This window comes from Ipomoea triloba, chromosome 1 (assembly GCF_003576645.1).
Source record: "Ipomoea triloba cultivar NCNSP0323 chromosome 1, ASM357664v1".
NCBI lineage: Eukaryota > Viridiplantae > Streptophyta > Magnoliopsida > Solanales > Convolvulaceae > Ipomoea > Ipomoea triloba.
This window is the reverse complement of record NC_044916.1, coordinates 21,366,179-21,391,579: the sequence shown is the minus strand read 5'-3', so window position 1 is coordinate 21,391,579 and position 25,401 is coordinate 21,366,179. Positions and strand designations below refer to the sequence as shown.

Genomic DNA, 25,401 nt, shown 5'->3' with positions numbered 1-25,401 from the left:
TATTTTACAATATTACGCAAACCATAATAGTATAGGTCTGTTTTGGGTGGGAAAGTTAAAACTGAGGATATTGTTTTCATTAATAGTATAGATTGCATTGCAGAGAAATATATATACTGAATTATTACCATTAGTAATTTTAATCTAGAATTGTATTACGAATAGGAACGTACGGAATAATATATTTTATTAGGAATTATATTTTAACTTACAATTGTATTACGGATAGGAATTGTATTACCGTATTTTACAATATTATGCAAACCATAATATTATAGGTCTGTTTTGGGCGCGAAAGTTAAAACTGAGGATATTGTTTTTATTAATAGTATAGATTCCACTTTAATTATATTATTTTAAATAAAATTTATTTTCACACTTCTATTAATCAAACTTATATTTTCTGTTTGTAATTTAGATATCAATTTATTCGCCTCATAATATTAATATCTACTAAAAAAATGGCTCCAATTGTTTCTTGAAATGAATGATATGATTCATATTATTTTGATTATAGTATATTTTAAATTATTTTTCTTACTTACTCTCTATTATATATCATTACTTTTCTTAAATACCCTCGCATTCAGGGCCGGTTATAAGCATGTTTAACATGAACGATCGCACAGTGCGCCCAATTTTTGGGGGCCCCATATTTAAAAACAAATAAATTATATGTATATATAGTTTACAGAATTCTAGGTGAAATTGTTGAGAGTGTTGATGACACTTCACTATCACCAGAAGAATCTTTTATGGTTCATTATTTTTATATATTGTAGATCAATCTATTATTTCATTGACCTAGAGGTTTGAGCAATATGAAGTATATGAAGGATGACTGATATGTATTTGAAGTCTTGTTGCATTTGTTTAGAAGCAACTCTTAAGAGAGATGAACAATGTAGTGGTGATATTGATGGAAATGAATTGTATTTTGAGCTAAAATAGCTTATAGAGATTTTATCGAAAGAAAAGGTAGGGACGGTGAATATATTGAATTCATTGAAACAGATGAGCTATTTTCCAAATGCTACTATTGCATATCGAATACTATTGACTATCTCAATTATTGTTGCCTATGCAGAAAGGAGTTTTTCAAGGTTGAAATTGTTGAAATCTTACTTACAATCAAGTATGTTGCAAGAGAGACTCAATGGATTAGCTTTAATCTCGATTGAGAATGAGCTTTTGGAAGAAGTTGATATCAAAAGTTTGGTAGATGACTTTGCGTCTAAATGTGCACGGCGTATATTACTTTTTAAATAAACTTTTAATGTATTTTTTATTCAATATTTATATTTTGAAACAAGTTTTGAATAACTATTATTTATATATAGAAATTACTTTAAAAAGCTAAAGGACCCAAATTAATATATTGCACATGGCCCTAATTTTTATTGTAACGGCCCTGAGCCTCACTACAAGAATTTGATATTTTTAACATATTTATTCAATTCCAAACAAATAATTTTCAAATTAGTCCATTCTATAGTTGAAAGAGAAAAGCACAAATTAAGAATTTGGGGCAAAGGCTAATTATACTACAAGTCTTCCCAAATATTATTTTCCCAATTTCAATGGATATATTTTGAGAATTAATTTCTAATTCACCAATCTATTATCAATTTTGAGCATATAATATATAAAATTAAATGTCTGACTTAACAGAATTTAAATCCACTTTGATGTGATCCAAATCGTAAGTAGACCCCACTGAACTTAAATCCACTTTGATGTGATCCAAATCGTAAGTAGACCCCACTTAAAATTATAACGTAAATTGGTTACTTTAAATATCATGCATTTATAGCTAATTTTTTCAACACAATAGGTAAAATTCACTTCTCATATTATAGTGTTTAAATATATGGGATTTTCTGTGTAGTTAGCTTGTTTTGCAGGTATTGCGATGATTTGATAATAATTGTGCACTTACTCATTTCTTTTTGGTACATAGGAGGCCTTTGAGACGCTAAACATGAAACGGAGTGAATTGGAGAATTGTACAGTTAGATTACCAATTCCATCCCTTTGTCCACTCTGTAGAGAATGACAAAATCACTTCCACTAATTCTACATGCATTTTGATATCAATGATTTTCTTTATAAAAAAAAAAAGTAAATAAATAAATATCTAAGATACTCTCACTTGCACTAAGATCAATTCTTCTTGAATAAATCTATATATTGTTCGGGCACATGCAATTGGTTTTGGGAAACTTAACTCCTACTGGCCATACCTGGAAAATCAATGTTTTAGTTCCTTAATTGTTTTGTAACTGATTTAATCTCTAATTTTCAATTTGAACAAATGTAATTCTCGAATTGTTTTAATTTTTCATCGATTAAGTACCCTTAACACTAGTCTGTCAATCAACCATTAACTCGAAGGAAGCCACGAGCATGGTTCGTGAGAAAGGTTCGCGAGACATCGGCCTGCGAGAGGTCCGCGCAACCGGCTTCCTTCGAGTTAATGACTATAAATTAATTGAAATGAACACGTAAGGTAATGAAAATTAACATTAAATTTTATAAAAGTTAAAAAAAAAAAAAGAGCACATACAGTACTATGAAATACAAAATCTCAACAGTACTCATCTTTATCAGAGTAAACATCATGGCCATGACAACAAGTGAAAGTTAAAAATTTGTGCATACTGCAAGAGCACTCATGACATATTTCATTTTCAGGAATTTTGTCCAAGTTAATTGGATATTCCAGAGTACAACAAGAATGCCTATTCATGAAAATCATCTCATGGTGGTCTTTGAATGCTTGTCCAAAACCTTTGGGGGTTATGTTCTCCTTCCATATTTGATATTCATTCAGGACTCGCAACATTTTAGTTCTATGTCCACATACAATCACTTTTGCTCCTTTGCTTAACAAGGCCCATCCTTCAATTGTTGTATTCGTGCTTTCGTAGGCCATTAAGCCCTTGCAAAATTTCATCATTTTTGTATTCTTTAACAGGGCAGTTAGTCACATCTAAATAATGAATTCTTGACAAAAACATATTTTGAAGACGAGTCCAAAACCACCATACTCTTGTAGAATTGTGCAAAGGAGAATGACTCATTCTTTTTTCATCAATGATTCGTCTTATTTTCTTGTTTCTTCCAACATAGACCAACTCTATGTTTAATTGGGTTATGGAGCCAACTTCGCGTACCTTGGAAGGGAATTCTTGAACCCATTGCATGCCATTTCCTCCATACAAAAAAATATATATTTCCTCTTGAATCTGAAAAAAAAAAAAAGAACAACATATATAACTGCATTATAAACGTACCATTTGTAATATAAAATTTAAAAAATGAAAATTTTAAAAATGAAAACATAATTATTTAAAAGTCAGCATACCCAAACATTTATGAGTTTGCCAATTGCTTGATAGGATTGAAATTTTGGCACCGGGAGATGAAGACTCCAAGTTGTTTCTTGTTGCCACAAATCTTTCTCCCTATCACTGTGATATGGAGTAGATTCGTCCAGCTGAATAAGAATTAGTGTGTTATAAGATGGTACAGTACAATTTTGAATTGAAAAATGATAATATAATACAAAATGTACAATAATGCATGTACTTTACCACTTTTTCTATCTTGCGTTCAACCAAGTGTGCCCAGTCATTTATTCTATCGTGCATGTCATGTAGAAAGTCACGTATCATTTCATCAATTTCAGGCACAACACGATTAACGCCAGAAGTCCCTTCTTTCACCTCCTTTGCTACCAAGGGAGTTATATTATATAATCTTTGTACCCCTATTGTATTTTTTTCAATATAACCATAATTCCAAGTGAGTATCATATGCATGACATTTGGATGAGCAATTCTTCCCTTTCGATCTATTGAAACAAGGATAGCCTCTTCTCCCCATCTCATCTTTAAATTTGGAAATAACTCCTCTTTAACAAACCTAGTGAATTGTGGCAACAGTCTTCTTTGTGGATCTTTCAACACAAATAACTCATGCATCCCCTCTTTTACTTTTTCAAAGTGATGTTCATCCTCAGTGGTCCATGCTGCATTGTACTGCATGATGGGGATCCAAACAATATATGGGCTTGAGTTGGCGTAAAACCAATTTAGAAAATCAATTTGCTCATTAGAGATATCAAAGCCTGATGTTATTAATAGAAGTACTGTCCTTCTGTCTCGCCAAAAGTTTAATCTCTAACATACAGATACACAAAAAAATTCCCTCATTAATACCGACTCGTTATATGAATAATATTATATTGACTTGAACGACATTAAATTTTATATATATTAACCATTGTAATTAATTTTTAGATTCATGTATCTGTATATAATATGATATCATGATACAAAACTAATCAACTACGTACAAGAACAATTAAGATCATATATATATATATATATATATATATATAGGGTTGCACTCTCGTGCGAACTCTCGTCCAGGTAGGAAATGAGAACGCTCCACAGCCGTTCACGTGTCTAGATTAACGAATCAGATGCAATTTTAAAAAAATGACGCGATGGCATTTTCGTAAATAACTGGAACTTTGGTGCACCTAGTTTCACTTACAAGTGCACCTAGTTTCACTTAAAAGTGCACCTAATTTCACTTACAAGTGCACCTATTTTCGCACCTACTTTCACTTACAAGTGCGAGTAATTTACCTTGTTAATATTAATGCACATATTTTCGCAAATATTTTCACTTACAAATGCAAGTAAATTTACCTTGTTAATACTCATGCACCTGGATGCACCTAGTTTTAACATAGGTTGCATCTAGTTATAACAATAGGTGCACCTAGTTATAACATTATGTGCACTTAGTATTGATGCTCACTGTACAATTCACTTGCACCTGTAATACTTTTACTTGCATCTGCAATACATTTTAGTTGAACTTGTGCAAGTAATTTACTTTGTTAACATTCATGCACCTAGGTGCAACCTATGTGCACCTAGTTATAACATTAGGCGCACTTAGTATTAATCCTCATTGTACAATTTACTAGCACTTGTAATACATTTTACTTGCATGTGTGCACCTATTTTCACTTACAGGAGCAAGTAATTTACCTTGTTAACATTAATGCACCTAGGTGCAACCTATGTGCACCTAGTTATAACATTAGGCGCACTTAGTATTAATCCTCATTGTACAATTTACTAGCACTTGTAATACATTTTACTTGCATGTGTGCACCTATTTTCACTTACAGGAGCAAGTAATTTACCTTGTTAACATTAATGCACCTAGGTGCAACCTATGTGCACCTAGTTATAACATTAGGCGCACTTAGTATTAATCCTCATTGTACAATTTACTAGCACTTGTAATACATTTTACTTGCATGTGTGCACCTATTTTCACTTACAGGAGCAAGTAATTTACCTTGTTAACATTAATGCACCTAGGTGCAACCTATGTGCACCTAGTTATAACATTAGGCGCACTTAGTATTAATCCTCATTGTACAATTTACTAGCACTTGTAATACATTTTACTTGCATGTGTGCACCTATTTTCACTTACAGGAGCAAGTAATTTACCTTGTTAACATTAATGCACCTAGGTGCAACCTATGTGCACCTAGTTATAACATTAGGCGCACTTAGTATTAATCCTCATTGTACAATTTACTAGCACTTGTAATACATTTTACTTGCATGTGTGCACCTATTTTCACTTACAGGAGCAAGTAATTTACCTTGTTAACATTAATGCACCTAGGTGCAACCTATGTGCACCTAGTTATAACATTAGGCGCACTTAGTATTAATCCTCATTGTACAATTTACTAGCACTTGTAATACATTTTACTTGCATGTGTGCACCTATTTTCACTTACAGGAGCAAGTAATTTACCTTGTTAACATTAATGCACCTAGGTGCAACCTATGTGCACCTAGTTATAACATTAGGCGCACTTAGTATTAATCCTCATTGTACAATTTACTAGCACTTGTAATACATTTTACTTGCATGTGTGCACCTATTTTCACTTACAGGAGCAAGTAATTTACCTTGTTAACATTAATGCACCTAGGTGCAACCTATGTGCACCTAGTTATAACATTAGGCGCACTTAGTATTAATCCTCATTGTACAATTTACTAGCACTTGTAATACATTTTACTTGCATGTGTGCACCTATTTTCACTTACAGGAGCAAGTAATTTACCTTGTTAACATTAATGCACCTAGGTGCAACCTATGTGCACCTAGTTATAACATTAGGCGCACTTAGTATTAATCCTCATTGTACAATTTACTAGCACTTGTAATACAGTTTACTTGCACGTGTGCACCTATTTTCACTTACAGGTGCAAGTAATTTACTTTGTTAACATTTATGCACTTGGGTGCACCTATGTGCACCTAGTTATAACATTACGTGCACCTAGTTATAACGTTATATGCAACTACATTCCGGACACGTGGCGCGCTGTAATTCGTCCGCAGTTCTCTCCTGGGCGGCCAGTACGCACCTGAACGCGATCCTATATATATATATGTCAATGCAAGCATGCACTATTTAATTGGAGAATGAAGAAAAAAAGATTTAAAACAAATTTTATATATTAAATCAAAGTGTACCTCGGAGGTATTTTATATATAGGGGGTATGACAAATAATGGATCAAAGTGTACCTCGGAGGTATTTTATATATTGAATAAAGGATAAAACTATTACAAGATTGTGTAATAATAGGACAAGAATGTCGTTAGGATAAAGTATGAAGAAGATGTCTCCATAGGACAATGTTGCATGTTTTTATACTAATTCTAGGCCCAACCGCTTAGAGAGAAACCCTCTAACGGCCTTGGACCGCTTCTAGTGTCGGGAAGACCGCGTCAAGCCGGACCCCGAGGCCGTGGCCGAGCACGGGGCTCGGCCAAGACGACCTCCGGGGTCGGCCTATGAGACTGAGGTCGGCCATCAGGTCGGCCAAGGGGTCGACTTGGGCCCGAGACGGCCCAGCTGGGTGCGCTCGTCATCGGCTGGGCCCGGGTCGGCCCCATACTCCCGCTCCGGGTTGACCCGTGGTAGGCCCGGGTAGTATTTATCCATATATATATATATGTGTGTGTGTGTGTGTGAATGCAAGCATGCACTATTTAATTGGAGAATGAAGAAAAAAAGATTTAAAACAAATTTATATTTTAAAAAAAAATATGGAAAGCCTAATATGATGACTCAACCAACAAACCTAATCACAATAGTAATTTTCCCTTCGCCTAAAAATATATTTCTCCATCCTTTAATTGTCCGTATACACACCGTAATAGCAATTAAGGCGTGAAAACCAAAGCTTATGAATGCTTAAACCAGCAAGAATCTACACATTTATTGGGAATATAAAGCTTAATTATGCCAAAGAACTTGTGGTCTAATGGCAATCGGTTGTCTCAGTGGAGCCAACTGTTAACTCTTTGTGTTTCAGTAGATTGAGAAAGTAGCTATGAATAGATAAGTAATTGAGTCTAGAAGCAGGTAAATATTAATTCAGAAAAAATGGACCAAATACAATAAATAAATAAAAAAAGACATAAATTTCACAGTAGACCGTTAGATGAAATAGTTGCGTTGCAGCAAGTGCATCCAAATATAATATTATAATATAAACTAGTTCAAAAATAAAAAATAAAAAATCCCCAGTAGTAAAACTAATATATGATTAATTAATTTAAAGGCTCACCCAGTGGAAGATCCTCCTTTGAAATATCGCTTCATCATCATCCATAACATTAAACATTAACTTGAAAAGTTGTATCTTATTAGAAGAATTGGAATACCATGCATGTCGCAATATTTGAAAAGATTCCTCCGCCTTTTTCTTTGCTGCATATATTCATATGAAAAAAAATGATATATTATTAGTATCGTACCATAATATATAGTTAATCTTCAATAAATAAATTAAATGTGTAAATATTAAATGAAAACTTTATATATGAAACTAACCTAGTTCAGGAGAGAACATAGCCAGGATTTTGGCAATTAAAGCACTTAGCTCCTCAAGTTCATTTTGATGAAGAACCCTGAAAATTTTGACGCCATATGTGTTTAAATAAGAACTAATCTCAACAAGCAACTAAGCCATTTATGTTTAGCTAAGAAACTTTTACAATTAAATCTTACTTGAAGTGAGCATCACAAGCACACGCTGCACTGACGTTAATAAGAGTTGTGGCTATCCAATAGGTGGCCATTGGTAAGGCCAAAATTATTGATGACGGGGGAGAGTAATATGGACATTGCTTGAGCTCAACCACGCATTTGGTGAGTTCTAACACTGAATTCAAGCAATCCACAACTACTTTTTGAATGTAGGAGGGTGGTGTTTCAACTAGATTATGTTGTCTCAAAAATCCCAACTTCTCAGCCAATCCTCCTAATTTAGGACTGCCTTCGCATAATCGGGAATCAAGAAGGATGTATTCTCCATAGATAATGGAGAAAGCAGCAAGCATGATGACCATCTTATCTTCCCAAGAATACCAACACAGCTTTCACAGTACACCAATAGTCGTGGAGTGTTGTTGATTTGCTGCAGTCTTAGCATTCAAATCGGACGCTATCTGAAAATTTAATGTATGATTGGAAATTGGAAATATAAGAGAATCATCTATCTCATCAAATTAGATAAAATGGTTAAGAATTGAATCCCACCTCAATCGAAACTTGTCTGATATGAAAAGAAAGCTGTTCATAAATATTATTGAGCTCTACTACTTGATTCAACTTCTCCACCGTGACTTCTTTAGTAGTACCCTAACCCCCGGCCAGAATACATGCATACATAATTTAATTAAATATAAGTTAAAACTAATCCAAAATAATTAAACTACTTAAAATATATAGCTTAAAGATATCATGAATTGAAGTCAAAAGTAGAAGTAAAATGACAAACCATTTCGAGACGAAGAATCTTTTCTGCATCATTCAAAATGAAATTGGTATTGAAGTGTCTACCGTCTTGATTGTCAGTGGACAAAACATGCTCTCTGATTATACTCTCGTCAATTGGGTGGTTGCTTAGTGATGATAAAGTCATTTTTGGTTGTGAAATTATGGTCTTAGATAGAAATTGAGGTTTGGTTGCAATACTAAACGGAGAAATTGGGGGACGAGAACAATGATTCAAGTTGGTGCTTTAGTTGAGGGTAAAAATGAACTGAGGATGTGACAGTACTATTGCAAACACCAGACCACTTATATAGTAACATTATATGTATATTTGAAGATGAAATGGATCGGATGAGAATAATGAAGATATATGTCACAATATTAGATAATTAAAAAGTTAAAAATTAAAGTAAATTATTCTTATCCTCCCATACACTTCAACAATTATATTCAAATTATATTCATTGCTTTTGACAACTTATAAAATACTTTCATTTGATCCTTGTATTGAACACCAAGCTAAGTCATAGAAAGAAATTAAAGGAGCTTAGCTTAGCTTATTACCTTGTATGTTATTCTTGTCTTCTTCTTCTTCTACACTACACTCTAATTTCACCTTTAAGCCTCGCTACAAGAATTTGATATTATTGTTAGAATTTTATTACAAACAATTAATTTTCAAAACGAACTGATTAATTCATTCACTGATAGAGAAAATCACAAATTAAGAAAAACACAAATTACGACAGACTGCAACATTAAATGCACAAAGCACACTGAATTTGGGGCAAAGGCTAATAACAAGCCTTCCCAAATATTAGTTTCCCAAGTTCACTAAATTCAAATCTTGAAGGATATTTCTTGTAAAGCTATCTTCTCTCTTATTTTTCTCTTTTTTCTCTCTTGTGTAAACAACTCACTAACCAGTATGTATAATACTTTGATTGTTTAAAGACAAATAATCTCCTAGGGTTTTCTTGTAGAATGAATTACTGTCTTACCATTGAAGTCTTTCAATTAGAGATGGTTATTCTTGTAAAATACTACATTAAATTGCGCAACTGCTTTGTCAATTGTAGTAGATAAGTTGGTGTAGTCCCATCGGCTAACTTTCAAAGTCTCTGGTGTAGTGTATGTTCTGCCAAATCTTCACTCGATACTATAATTAACACTAAACCTAATTTATCTAGTTTGCCATTGTCAATTATATATTGGGGTTTACAATACTAACAAAAAGAAAGGGAGGTGCAGCTCACCAGGGCTCAGCTTATGTTCCATTATCTTTTTCCTTCTTTACATTTGTCTGTCTTTGTTGCTTTTATCCAGTACGCAGTGATGAGACAAAGCAACTACAGTCTCCAGCCCATTCATTCTTCTTCTATACTAAACTTTAGAGATTCTAATATTAGCTTTAAGCTTGTTAGAAGTACAGATTCAATTTTGTATTCACAAATACCTAAGAATGTGTTATTATCTGATCCATGAAATTGTATAACGTTCAATAGCAGATTTTTTATTGAATTTATTTTTTTTGGTTTGTCACATCTTGCAAATATTGCAAAATTTGAAAGGAAAAATGGTAGGTGTGCTTCATGGAGTATAACTTCACCAAGTGTTTCATTTTTATTGAATTGAAGGAAGGAAGAGAAATGAACAAAAACTATAACACACCCTTTTTTATTAATCAATCAAAGCATAACACATAATATAAAGTAGAAAACGAGAGTTCATCTATCAATCAAAGCATAACACATACATCATACATGGACATCATCGGCATCTCAGGCTGCCGCCGTAAACTGGATCGAAGGTCGAGGAGAATAAATCTGATTAATATTATTTAGTTTTAATTGATTATAATAATTATTTTTAATAAAAGAAAATAATTATAATTATACTATATTAATATTATTATAATTTACATAAAAGAGTTCAGTCAAAGTTGACTTTACAATTTAATGAGGTGGTGTGTTATGGTTCACCACCGTTGTATAGCATCTATACAATGATGGTGCATCAAATATTTTCTCTTAATATATTTCAAAAGTGAGTTAAAATTGTGGGATGTAGAGAAAATAGTACTCCATATGTTCCGTCTTATGTGTCTGGTGCATTTAACGAGCCTTAACTGAAGTCATTTTTATTCAATTTTTTATAATACTCCGTAGTAAGTTTCGTAGTAGTATATAAAATTTATTTATTTAGAAACTATATTAAAATTACTATTAAACACAAAAAATAATCAATTTAAAAATACATTTTTTTGAAAAAAAAAAAACTAAAAAAATAAATAAAGAAGAAATAGTTGGTTTGACTCATGAATAGTGTTAATAAAATGATTATTACAAGAGAAAATTGCCATTTTAGTCTACTGACTATAGGAGTCATGTTAATAGCAGTTCACGACTTTCAAAATTGTTAATTGCATACCATAACTATTCAATTTTTATCAATTCCGGTCACTCCGGCCAAATTACCGGCCAAATTCGCTGGAAAATCCTAAACCCTAAAATAATGAGGGGTATATTAGTCATTTTACCCCTATTTCTTCTTCTCCGGCGATGTGCGAATTTTTCCGGCGAGCAACAAGGTCACAGACACGACGAAAATGGCAGGAGTGTTGATCTCAGCTTCGCAAAGAAGCTAGAGGAGAGTGCGGTGGTGCAGGAGGTGGCGTCGGGGCTTGAGAGTGTTCATACGTTTATTAACAAGAGCCGGAAGAAGTCACCGATGGACACCAAGAGTCAGGAGCAGCATCAAGTTCTGCCGCTGGTTGTTTCCACCACTAGAGGCGGCGGCGGCGGCGACGACGGGAAGACGATGTGCGAGATCTTGGTAAGAGGACTGTGGTGAAGATGAGTGCTTAGCTCCAGATCTGAATCTCCCTATGCTGTTGACGATGCCGACGCCATCTCCTGCCATAGGAAACTGTCGGCCAAATTTCATGGACTTCATTTCTTTATTTTGTTGCCGGAGAAGAAGAAGAAAAGGTGAAGGATGGGGTGAAGGGCTCGTCGGAGAGGTGAAGGATGAAGAATGCCGTCGTCGAGAAAATGGGCACATCACCAGAGAAGAAGAAATAGGGTGAAATTACTAAAATACCCCTCATTATTTTAAGGTTTAGAATTTTCCGGTGAATTTGACTAGTAATTTGGCCGGAGTAACCAAAATTGATAAAAATTGAATAGTTATGGTATGAAATTAATAGTTTTGAAAGTCGTGGACTGCAATTAAAAAGACCCCTATAGTCAGTGGACTAAAATGGCAAATTTCTGTTATTACAAAAGGATTTTAGTAAGATACTTTTTCCCCTCTATATTGTTAAAGTTTTATGGAATAAAGTAGGTTGTTCAACATTTTGTTCAGTCTATGTACTAAGTAGTTAGAGTATGAACTAGAGTATGTAAAAGCATGAAATAGTTCATCCACTTCTCAGACTTGAAAACTGAACTAGCTAGAAGATTGTTCAATGAATAGTTTAAGACAGTAACAATCATAGAGTAATTTATGGAGATTATCTATATAAAGGCCATCTTATTCTTCTTCAATAGGATCAAGAAATTTACAAAGAGAAGCTGATACACTTAGAAATCGATTCGAACTAAACTGATCGATCGAGGACCATTATTTTCTTTGGAGATGACTAGAAATCATATCAAGTTCATCACATGAATCTTTATTGATTATGGGCGAATAAACCAAATGGAATTGACGGGAGTCAATCCAAGTTGCAATTGAGGGAGAGCCTCAATTCTGAAGATCGGGAGATCACAAGCCAATTCACTAAAGAAAGAACTCTTCAACCTAGCTAAGTCCTAGCTTAGCATCTTCAATTGAGTTCTTCATTCTCCTCTTATTTCAATGAATCTCTTTTCTGAAATTAATAGTGAATTTTGGGTCCTCTTTTCCATGGGATGCCCCCAGATATAGGAGTATGCGTACTCTGCACTGGGTTACCAAATCTTGCGCCTTCTTTACTGCTTTCATTTTGTTTCCTATTTGTTAATTATGTAAACTACTTTAATATGATATTTTTGGAACTAGTTCAATGATTGTTCGATTAAGAAGCTTTAAGAACTTAACCGAGTTTATTACTTTATGATTTAACTAACACTTAGATCATTCATAAGTAATTAGACTCTTGGCTAATTGTCACGAATTTCACTTGGTAGTAAACAAGACATGTAAAATGTGACAGAGAGAGTATTTAGTCAACATCTCAACAATTACAACTCACTTTCTTATATATATATATATATATATATATATATATATATATATATATATATATATATATATATTTATTTATTTATTTATTTATTCTGGTGAGAACAATTCTTTAGGTGTGGATGTGAGGACAAATCTAAACCATTGATCTGCAAGATCTGATGGATGAGAAATCAAGTAAAAATGAGCGGGGTCATTTTCATAAATATTACAAAATTTTGTTTATTTCAACCGTTAGATCTACTAGATCAATGGTTTGGATTTGTCCTTACGTTCTCACCTGGGACATGGTTCTCACTTGATTAAGGACCTATATATATATATATATTGTTAGGAATATTTTTAATTAGATTTTGATGAGCCAAAAATGTATTTTAGTTTGAAAAATTAGAAACCCAAAATTTCGTAAAGCTATGTACCTAAAAGAGTCAAAAAGTCATCTTTGAACAAGGAAGGAACTTGGTTCGAAATCACATGGAGCTTAAAACTTTCTTAAGAGCACAAGAAGTAACTAAATGTTGAAGCAGCAGAGGTGGTAAGAGACTTGTAAGGATGGTGAGTAGTCCATGGTTCGAACCCTCTTAGACACGGATTTTATGAAAACTAAAAGCCTCCAGAATATTCGTACTTATAAACTATTTGCAGTAAAATTACCAACAAAATTGAATGGTTCGTTGGTGATGAGCTTGGTTAATGTAGTAGGTTGACCAATGTTCGAATCTTAGGCAAGACATTTTTTTACTGCAGTAGTGTGTGATTAGTAGAATATAGATCAGTAGCCAGAAGATCCAAAATCTAGAACACTACACTACAGAATATCCCAACCACTACACTACAAACAGCTACAAACTATACAGCTTTGATTAGTAGAATATAGATCAGTAGCCAGAAGATCCAAAATCTAGAACACTACACTACAGAATATCCCAACCACTACACTACAAACAACAAACAGCTACAAACTATACAGCTTTGACTGCAATAGTGTGTGATTAGTGGAACTGCTTTGACTGCAATAGTGTGTGATTAGTGGAACTGCTACAAACTATACAACTTTGACTGCAATAGTGTGTGATTAGTGGAACAGCTACAAGTGGAACAGCTACAAACTATACAGCTTTGACTGCAATAGTGTGTGATTAGTGGAATATAAATTGTACACTACAGAATGTCATATCAGGTGGAGAAAGGGCCAAGAGAAAGGGAGGGAATGTCATATCAGGTGGAGAAAGGGCCAAGAGAAAGGGAGGGAAACAGCAATTGTACACTACAGAATGTCATATCAGGTGGAGAAAGGGCCAAGAGAAAGGGAGGGAAACAGCTTTGACTGCAATAGTGTGTCTTTGACTGCAATAGTGTGTGATTAGTGGAATATAAATTGTACACTACAGAATGTCATATCAGGTGGAGAAAGGGCCAAGAGAAAGGGAGGGAGACAGCTTTGACTGCAATAGTGTGTCTTTGACTGCAATAGTGTGTGATTAGTGGAATATAAATTGTACACTATAGTCATATCAGGTGGAGAAAGGGCCAAGAGAAAGGGAGGGAGACAGCTTTGACTGCAATAGTGTGTGATTAGTGGAATATAAATTGTACACTACAGAATGTCATATCAGGTGGAGAAAGGGCCAAGAGAAAGGGAGGGAGCGGTACACTACAGAATGTCATATCAGGTGGAGAAAGGGCCAAGAGAAAAGGGAGAAAGGGCCGAAAGGGCCAAGAGAAAAGGGAGAAAGGGCCAAGAGAAAGGGAGGGAGCGGTACACTACAGAATGTCATATCAGGTGGAGAAAGGGCCAAGAGAAAAGGGAGAAAGGGAGGGAGCCAAAGCACGTGAAGCTCTCTTCTACGGATCTTTTAGTCACCACGTGAAACTCTCCAACAGACCTATTTGCTAAGTTAATGAGAAGAAAAAGCAGGAGGAATATCAGGAAGCAGAGGAATATCAGGAGGAGAGAAAGGAAAAGAAGAGGAGCAAGAAGCGGAGAGATTGATGACCAGAATATCAGGAGGCATCACGCAGGAATATCTGGAGATGCAAAGACAAAGGAAGAAGTCTGAAGAAATACAACAACGGAAATACAACTCAGCACACTACCTAAACCACATGGAGACTGCAATCAGCACATGAGATCAACAATAAAGAATTAATTTTTTCCAACGGATTAATTCTTTCATCAGCTATAAATACGGGACACTTGAGCAAGAAGAAGCAAAAAAAAAAAAAAAAGAGATATACAAGTGATAAGCAAGAAAGGCAGTGTGAAACATCTAAGAGTAGCAAAGCAAGAAAAATTCGAAAAATCAGAAACCCATATCTCTAGTCCTTGAGAGTTGGAGAAAAATATTCTCTTTTACTACCTTGTATCAAAATTTCTACGGGGTGTAGACAGAGGGCTGAGTAACAAGAGAAGCTTGTGAAAACCCTGGGGAGTGTAGCTTTGTGCGAGACACTCGTTGGTGTAGGAGTATAGCTTTGTGCGAAATACTCAATATCTACTAGGTGTAGATAGAAGTGCTGGGTTAGCACTTGGTGTTCACTATTGTATCTGGGTGATTGAAGATAGTGAAAGGAGTATAGTGGACGTAGGCTGGGTTTGGCCGAACCACTTAAAAATCTCTCTCTCATTTATTTACTGCCCATATATATATTTTTGCTCTGCACACATAATATTCATGCTCACACACACACTCTAATTTGCAGCATAATATTTTCTAAACCCAGTTACTATTTCGTCACTATTCATCACTATTCATTCTTATTTGGGTTTGCTCTTATTTGTTATCTCTTACATCCGCATGCAAGCCAAAGTTATTATATATCACATTTGAGCTATTCCAAGTATTACTATCGTATTGCATGTGATATATCTCCTCTCTATCACTGAGTTTTAATTATAGCACTTTACGTACATTATTCCGCTGTGCATTTCAAGTTGAATTTATTCACTTGGAATTATTTTTAGTTAAAGTGTTATTAATTTTTAATTTGCTTGAAAAGTCTATTCACCCCCCCTCTAGACTTTTCACCACCCATTCGGGACCAACAAGTGGTATCAGAGCAGTTGTCTATTTGAGTCAAATCTTGACTGCTAGACAGATCTAATCTTCAAAATGAAGAAAGATTTAGCTCAGAACTTATTATTCTCTCTTGACAAATTTGATGATTGGAAAATACGCATGCAGGTACATTTATCCGCTCTTCACGATGAAATGTGGGATGTTATCTCAGATGGTCCTATTGAAATCATGAAGGTCAATCCTTCATCAATCCTAAGCCCAGATGGACCGCAGTATGTTTCAAAGCCAAAGATGGAATGGACTTCTGACGATAGATTGCGAAGTAACCTGGACAATATAGCTAAGGCTATACTGTTCAAAGCTCTGGATGATACAATCTTCCCAAAAATCCGTAAGTGCAAAACAGCTAAAGACGTGTGGGATGTCTTAATCCAAATCGGCGAAGGAGACGAACAGGAAAAAGACAACAAACTCACAATTGCAATGAAGAAGTTTGAAGACTTCAAGATGCTGCCAAGTGAAAACATTGCGGACATGGAGGCTAGACTGGTCAAAGTTTTGGGAGAAATTAGTGATCTTGGAAAGACCATTAATCAGAAAGAAATCTCTCTCAAAATACTCCGCGGACTACCGTCAAGCTGGGATATGAAAGTGACAGCCATGCGAGATCATAGGGATCTAAAAACTGTTTCAACTGACAAACTCTTTAGTGATCTCAAAGCGTACGAGTTCGAGATGAAATCAAAACTTGAGGAGGAACGTGAAGAAAGAACCACAGCCTTAGTAGCCGAACAACCATCAAACTCAAGGTTAGTAGGAAATAATGATTTTTTATCTGACGAACAATTTGCTTTACTTGTTAGGAAATTCAAAAAATTCATGTGGAAAAACAACTTCAACAATTCATCTCAAAGAAATCAAGGAAGTTCATCCAGAAGACCAAGAAGGGAATTTTCTGATGATAACACAAACTTGTGTTACAACTGTAGAAAACCAGGACATTTCATGGCAGAATGTCCATACCCCAAGGTAAGTAAAAATCAAAATAAAAATACTTCTAACTCTCGACAGGAAATATCTGAATCAAAGGATAGAAGATTCAAGAAGGATAAAAGGAAAGCTTTAATAAGTGACCCTCTTGAGACAAGTGGGTCTGAGGAATCTTCAAGTGATGAAAGTGATAGCTCAACGGAGGATACTGCCCTGCTGTGTCTTCTAAGCATAACCAGTGAATCAGATGTCCAAGAAAAATGCCTAATGGCGCATGAAGTAGAAGACGACGAGGTAACCTCTAAATCTTTTGATTATGTAAATTCATCTTTTTCTAGAGAATCTATATTTCAATTAATGAAAGATTGTCAAACTGTTATGGACACTCATTCTCAACTCAAAGAGCGCAAGGATTCTCTAATTCTTGAAAAAGATAAAATAAATGAGAAATTGCAAAATGCTTTACTTGAGATGAGAAACTTGAAAGCTGAAAATATTCGCCTTCAAGAAGAGTGTAAAGCTAGAGAAATTAGAGAACATAATCTTAGGGAAACAATAGCATCATTTACACATTCATCCAGAATAATGGATAAAATGGTAAATATGCAAAAACCCTCAGGAGATAAAGCCGGACTGGGCTATGATCCTACATGTTCTAAAATTTCTGAAAAATTGACTAATTCTACTACTTCTTTAACTAACAAAGCCCAAGTAGTAAAATTTGTCAAAAGTCAAGATAGCACTATGAGACAAGGAATTGGGTATCAAACTAATGCTAGAATAAACCCTGCACGGCCGCAGCTTCAAAGCAATAATTTTTCGCCAATGCAGAATTTTAAAAAGCATGAGTTTGGGTCTAGTAAGAGATTTACCAATGAGTCAAGTGCGCAAAGACCTCATAGGAAACAATTTCCGATGATGAGGTTTGGTAGGGATTATCCTACTGAAGAGGACTGGCATGATGAAATCAAACCATGGACAAAAACGAGGTTCAACGCATTTCATTTTATTAAACAAATGTATGTTGGACAAATGCCAGCCCACAAAAAGAATGTCCAAATTCCTTATAATTATAATACTGTCAATGGTTACAAATCACCTAATCTTGGATTAATGCGATCTAGGTGGGTTTGGATGCCTAAAATCACTAACACGGCAGGACCCAAACAAATCTGGGTACCTAAAAATACTTAATTGTGTTGCAGGAGAGTGGGTACTTTGATAGCGGATGTTCTCGACATATGACCGGCAATAAAGCTAGTCTTGTAGAGTTCAGAAATATCGAAGGACCAAAAGTCATATTTGGTGGAAATGATCATGGAATAACAAAGGGAATCGGAACTGTTATCAAGAATGGTCTAAGGATTGAAAATGTATCATACCTAGAAGGACTAAAGTTTAATCTCCTTAGCACTAGCCAATTCTACGACAAAGGATATCTTGTAGAGTTCTTCAAAGACAAATGCCGAGTTAAAGAAGAATCCACAAAGAAAACTGTGCTCACCGGAAGGAGAAAGAAAAATATGTATGTGGTTGATTGGAGCGCAACGAAGGACTCTGTATGTTTAATGGCAAATAACTCAAGCACTACGAGTTGGGAATGGCACAGGAAATTAAATCACTTAAACTTCAAGTCTATTAACAAGCTTGCAAAATGTAAGTTAGTTGAAGGTTTACCCAACATTGTATACAAGAAGGATCAAATCTGTGATGCGTGTCAGAAAGGAAAGCAAATCAAGTCTTCTTTCAAATCTAAGACACAAGAATCTACATCAAGACCTCTTAGTCTACTACATATGGATCTCTTTGGTCCAGTAGACCCGGTAAGTATAAGTGGTAAGAAATATACTCTTGTTGTTGTTGATGATTTTTCCAGGTACACTTGGACGATATTCATCAATAAGAAGAACGAAGTGGAACAAAGATTGCCAGAGCTCTTGCAACAACTTCAAAACGAAAAGGATGCAAAAATCTCCAAAATCCGTACAGACAGAGGTACAGAATTCGTGAATGGTGTGATTCAGTCCTACTGCAGTTCACAAGGGATTTTGCACCAACTATCTGCCGCAAGGACGCCACAACAAAATGGTGTAGCCGAAAGAAGAAATAGAACACTTAAAGAAGCTGCACGAGTCATGATTTCAACAGCCGAACTACCCAAATGTTTTTGGGCGGAGGCTATCAACACTGCTTGTTATACTCAGAACAGAAGCATGATTCACAAAATATACAACAAGACACCATATGAATTATGGAAAGGGAGAAAGCCTAATCTTAGCTATTTTCACTCTTTTGGTTGCAAATGTTTTGTTCTTAATAATGGTAAATCGTATCTAAAAACATTTGATGAGCGTGCAGATGAAGCAATATTTTTGGGATATTCGTCTACCAGTAGAGCATTCAGAATACTAAACAAAAGGACAGTGGTGGTAGAAGAATCAATTCATGTTGTATTTGATGAATCACCAAAAATCCAAGAACCAAATACTCCAAATATGGGTAAGAACGTCCATAATGATTTAAGTGTTACTAATGATTCTTCTGAAGATGATGTTTTACAGGGGTTAAATGATCTAGAATTAAATTTCACTGAAATTGGAAAGCAGTACATAAATGACGCAGCAGGTGATGAAGTTGAGGCTGACCTTGGAAATGAGGATGGAACCAACTCTACAAACCAAAACCCATCTTTCTCAATCCCACTTACAAATAACCTTACTCTGTCATCCTCTCCCCTAAACAACTTTCAACCAGATTTGAGATGGCTCAAAGATCACCCTCAAGATCTTATTATTGGAAACTTGCACGATGGTGTGAAAACAAGATCTTCTACAAGGGATGCTTTGTTTGCATGCTTTCTATCTCAAATGGAACCGAAAGAAATTGACAAAGCTTTAAGTGATGCAAGTTAGATTGAGGCTATGCAAGAAGAATTGAATCAATTCAAAAGAAATGATGTTTGGGAGCTTGTCCCAAGACCAAAAAATCACAATGTTATTGGAACTAAATGGGTCTTTAGGAACAAAGCAAACGAAGATGGCATCATTGTTAGGAATAAAGCAAGGCTAGTGGCAAAGGGATATTCTCAACAAGAAGGAATAGATTTTGATGAGACTTTTGCCCCAGTTGCAAGACTTGAAGCGATCCGAATTTTCCTAGCCTACGCTGCATACAAGAATTTCACAGTTTATCAAATGGACGTGAAAAGTGCATTCCTTAATGGCTTACATGAAGAGGAAGTATATGTTGAACAACCACCCGGATTTGAGGTACAAGGTGAAGTTGACAAGGTTTATAAACTAAAGAAGGCATTATATGGGTTAAAACAAGCACCTAGAGCTTGGTATGAAACCCTATCAATGTTTTTAATTAGTTGTGGTTTTACCAAAGGCCTTGTTAACAAAACCTTATTTAGATTTCAAAAAAATAATCATATTTTATTAGTACAAATTTATGTTGATGATATTATTTTTGGAAGTACTAATGCCAATTTATGTGAGAAATTTTCTAAGCTTATGCAAAACAGATTCGAAATGAGCATGATGGGAGAACTAAATTACTTTCTTGGATTGCAAGTCAAACAATCGAAGGAAGGTATATTCATTAATCAATCCAAATACACAAGAGATCTTATCAAGAAATTCGGCTTAGAAGGAAAAAGCTCAGTCAAAATTCCAATGAGCACATCTCTCAAACTGGACAAGGATGAAGAAGGCAAAGATGTTGATCAAACGAAGTATCGAGGAATGATTGGATCTTTGCTATACCTCACTGCAAGTAGACCCGACATATCATATTCAGTAGGTGTATGTGCGAGATTCCAATCACAACCCAAAGAGAGTCATTTTCTTGCGACCAAGAAAATTATTCGTTACCTCAAAAGCACTATCAACGTTGGACTGTGGTATCCAAAAGAAGGTAACTTTGAACTAACAGGATTTTCAGATGCAGATTTTGCAGGTTGCAAAATTGATAGAAAAAGTACCTCAGGGACGTGCCAGTTCTTAGGGGGAAGGTTAGTTTCTTGGTTTAGTAAGAAACAAAACTCCATTGCGACAAGCACAGCCGAAGCAGAATATATCGCAGCAGGGAGTTGTTGTGCACAAATTTTGTGGATGAAACAACAGTTAAAGGATTATGGAATTAATTGCGATGATGTTAGTATTTTTTGTGACAATACTAGTGCAATCGCGATTACCCAAAATCCTGTACTTCATTCACGAACCAAGCACATTGATGTAAGACACCANTGTGATTCAGGCCTACTGCAGTTCACAAGGGATTTTGCACCAACTATCTGCCGCAAGGACGCCACAACAAAATGGTGTAGCCGAAAGAAGAAATAGAACACTTAAAGAAGCTGCACGAGTCATGATTTCAACAGCCGAACTACCCAAATGTTTTTGGGCGGAGGCTATCAACACTGCTTGTTATACTCAGAACAGAAGCATGATTCACAAAATATACAACAAGACACCATATGAATTATGGAAAGGGAGAAAGCCTAATCTTAGCTATTTTCACTCTTTTGGTTGCAAATGTTTTGTTCTTAATAATGGTAAATCGTATCTAAAAACATTTGATGAGCGTGCAGATGAAGCAATATTTTTGGGATATTCGTCTACCAGTAGAGCATTCAGAATACTAAACAAAAGGACAGTGGTGGTAGAAGAATCAATTCATGTTGTATTTGATGAATCACCAAAAATCCAAGAACCAAATACTCCAAATATGGGTAAGAACGTCCATAATGATTTAAGTGTTACTAATGATTCTTCTGAAGATGATGTTTTACAGGGGTTAAATGATCTAGAATTAAATTTCACTGAAATTGGAAAGCAGTACATAAATGACGCAGCAGGTGATGAAGTTGAGGCTGACCTTGGAAATGAGGATGGAACCAACTCTACAAACCAAAACCCATCTTTCTCAATCCCACTTACAAATAACCTTACTCTGTCATCCTCTCCCCTAAACAACTTTCAACCAGATTTGAGATGGCTCAAAGATCACCCTCAAGATCTTATTATTGGAAACTTGCACGATGGTGTGAAAACAAGATCTTCTACAAGGGATGCTTTGTTTGCATGCTTTCTATCTCAAATGGAACCGAAAGAAATTGACAAAGCTTTAAGTGATGCAAGTTAGATTGAGGCTATGCAAGAAGAATTGAATCAATTCAAAAGAAATGATGTTTGGGAGCTTGTCCCAAGACCAAAAAATCACAATGTTATTGGAACTAAATGGGTCTTTAGGAACAAAGCAAACGAAGATGGCATCATTGTTAGGAATAAAGCAAGGCTAGTGGCAAAGGGATATTCTCAACAAGAAGGAATAGATTTTGATGAGACTTTTGCCCCAGTTGCAAGACTTGAAGCGATCCGAATTTTCCTAGCCTACGCTGCATACAAGAATTTCACAGTTTATCAAATGGACGTGAAAAGTGCATTCCTTAATGGCTTACATGAAGAGGAAGTATATGTTGAACAACCACCCGGATTTGAGGTACAAGGTGAAGTTGACAAGGTTTATAAACTAAAGAAGGCATTATATGGGTTAAAACAAGCACCTAGAGCTTGGTATGAAACCCTATCAATGTTTTTAATTAGTTGTGGTTTTACCAAAGGCCTTGTTAACAAAACCTTATTTAGATTTCAAAAAAATAATCATATTTTATTAGTACAAATTTATGTTGATGATATTATTTTTGGAAGTACTAATGCCAATTTATGTGAGAAATTTTCTAAGCTTATGCAAAACAGATTCGAAATGAGCATGATGGGAGAACTAAATTACTTTCTTGGATTGCAAGTCAAACAATCGAAGGAAGGTATATTCATTAATCAATCCAAATACACAAGAGATCTTATCAAGAAATTCGGCTTAGAAGGAAAAAGCTCAGTCAAAATTCCAATGAGCACATCTCTCAAACTGGACAAGGATGAAGAAGGCAAAGATGTTGATCAAACGAAGTATCGAGGAATGATTGGATCTTTGCTATACCTCACTGCAAGTAGACCCGACATATCATATTCAGTAGGTGTATGTGCGAGATTCCAATCACAACCCAAAGAGAGTCATTTTCTTGCGACCAAGAAAATTATTCGTTACCTCAAAAGCACTATCAACGTTGGACTGTGGTATCCAAAAGAAGGTAACTTTGAACTAACAGGATTTTCAGATGCAGATTTTGCAGGTTGCAAAATTGATAGAAAAAGTACCTCAGGGACGTGCCAGTTCTTAGGGGGAAGGTTAGTTTCTTGGTTTAGTAAGAAACAAAACTCCATTGCGACAAGCACAGCCGAAGCAGAATATATCGCAGCAGGGAGTTGTTGTGCACAAATTTTGTGGATGAAACAACAGTTAAAGGATTATGGAATTAATTGCGATGATGTTAGTATTTTTTGTGACAATACTAGTGCAATCGCGATTACCCAAAATCCTGTACTTCATTCACGAACCAAGCACATTGATGTAAGACACCATTTCATCCGGGATCACATCGAAAAGAAAGATCTAAAGATTGAGTACATACCCACTGAAAATCAAATTGCGGACATCCTTACAAAGCCTTTATGCGAATCAAGATTCATCACTCTAAGGCATGAAATGGGCATGATTGAATTGAGCTAAGTATCTAAATCTTAATCTCTAATTATAGCTCAAGTATACGTTTTTATTTGCATGTGACATTGCATAAGTTTATATGTTATATACGTGTGTTTGGTGATTTATTCCTATGACATTTCATGATTATCTATCCTTATCTTAATCATTAGAATGGCATGTACTGTACACACACTATCACGTAGATATATGCTTTCCCGTAGTAATTCTTTATTGCACTACATGTTTTTGTTTGTTTGTTAAAATAGTAAGCATTTTATATCCTTGGATTCGTAAAGTAGAAAAGGTTTGAGGATTGCCTGTTTTGATGGATTATGTATTACGAAAATTTTTTTTCTTAAAAAAAAATTAATAAAAAATTGTGATGCTTTCGTATGTTACTTGCAGTACGCCTATACATGATCTAAAGAGATTTTTTTTATACATAGTATTCTCCATCCATGCTCTCTATGCTTATTTGTCGCTAATATTTTTGGGAGGAGGATCATCCTCATCTAGCCAAGCAAGTACCTCCTGTATTTCTTCTGGTGCTAATTCAGGAATATCAGGAAATATAGGAGCTTGTGATGAACTCCCAGGTGTAGTGGAAGGAAAAGCTTCCGGTGCTAATTCAGGAATATCAGAAAATATAGGAGCTTGTAATGAACTTCCAGGAGTAGTTGAAGGAAAAGCTGCTGGATCTATATACCTTCTCTTTCTAGAACTATTCCTATCACATTTGTCTCTAAGCCTTACTGTTGCTTCAGCCAAGTCTAAATTTGGATTTTGAAGTATCGCATCTCTCTCGTCCTCCAGCCCCTTAATTGTTCTTTGCAGTTCAGCTTGATCCTTGATTTCACCAAATTCCTATATCACACATTGTTAAACCCCCTTTGAAAAATGTTAAGTTGAAAGAGATATAGGAATATAGAAATTACCTGAACTTTTGCCAACAATCTGTCCAGACTCACGAGTTTTCGATAAGGCCAGTAGGAAATTCCCACTTCCCTACACTTTTTCTTAAAAACTTCGCGCCCAACCTGCAATTCCTCTGCAGCTTGTTCAGAAGGCAGATAAAAATATTCAGAAAATTTTTCAAAAGTTAGCGTGGTAGTATCACAAAATGTTCTTCTAGCTCTCTTTCTCCCACGAAATACACTTGCATTCATAGCTTCTACATCTAGCGCTGCAGTGGTATTATCTTCCTCCACTACTACAGCAGTACCTTGATCAATAGCCACAACATCTGTACCCGGTGAAGCAATTATCTCATTCGACTCTGGTGGAGCATTCTCAAAATTTTCGATAGCAGTAAAATCTATACTTTGTGCACTATCTCTTAACGGTGATACGATAATGTCATCCCAAAAGGAAGAGTTATCCGAAGATGAGGGATATGTCGTATTTGCCATTTCTTTTATGTAAGCTATAAAATCAAGCAGATTGATGGAACGACGAATGGTGATTTTATAGCAAAGGAGATCGTGTGAAAATTGTTCAAACCAATTGAGGGTTTCAAGGAAGGTTGTACTGTCGAAAGATATTAATTATCGCCTCTTACTGTTCTCGTCGATTGCGGTTTTCAATCATTTTTATCACAAGGGAACAGTGATCTATCGGGCTATGCCTTGTCGTGAAATGGTTAGGATGATCC

General features: G+C 35.3%; 2 protein-coding genes across 3 annotated transcripts; both read right to left on the bottom strand.

Moving 5' to 3' along the window:
* Positions 1-2,637: 2,637 nt before the first annotated feature.
* Positions 2,638-9,163, bottom strand: LOC115998143 (protein SIEVE ELEMENT OCCLUSION B-like). Of its 2 annotated transcripts, none has more exons than XM_031237630.1 (8): positions 8,909-9,163; positions 8,668-8,769; positions 8,137-8,576; positions 7,960-8,036; positions 7,694-7,836; positions 3,597-4,184; positions 3,368-3,499; positions 2,638-3,248 (listed from the first exon to the last, which is right to left on the bottom strand). In XM_031237630.1, the coding sequence occupies exons 3-8, from the start codon at positions 8,475-8,477 to the stop codon at positions 2,904-2,906; spliced, it is 1,626 nt and encodes a 541-aa protein (XP_031093490.1). In that variant the 5' UTR covers positions 8,478-8,576; positions 8,668-8,769; positions 8,909-9,163; the 3' UTR covers positions 2,638-2,903. The 2 variants fall into 2 exon arrangements, with proteins under 2 accessions (XP_031093490.1, XP_031093498.1); XM_031237638.1 differs by having other exon boundaries at positions 3,597-4,043.
* A 15,058-nt stretch (positions 9,164-24,221) lies between these two features.
* Positions 24,222-25,159, bottom strand: LOC116010403 (protein RKD1-like). The gene is made up of 2 exons (XM_031249806.1): positions 24,686-25,159; positions 24,222-24,614 (listed from the first exon to the last, which is right to left on the bottom strand). Exons 1-2 carry the CDS (start codon positions 25,157-25,159, stop codon positions 24,222-24,224), a joined length of 867 nt encoding a protein of 288 aa, XP_031105666.1.
* Positions 25,160-25,401: the final 242 nt, after the last annotated feature.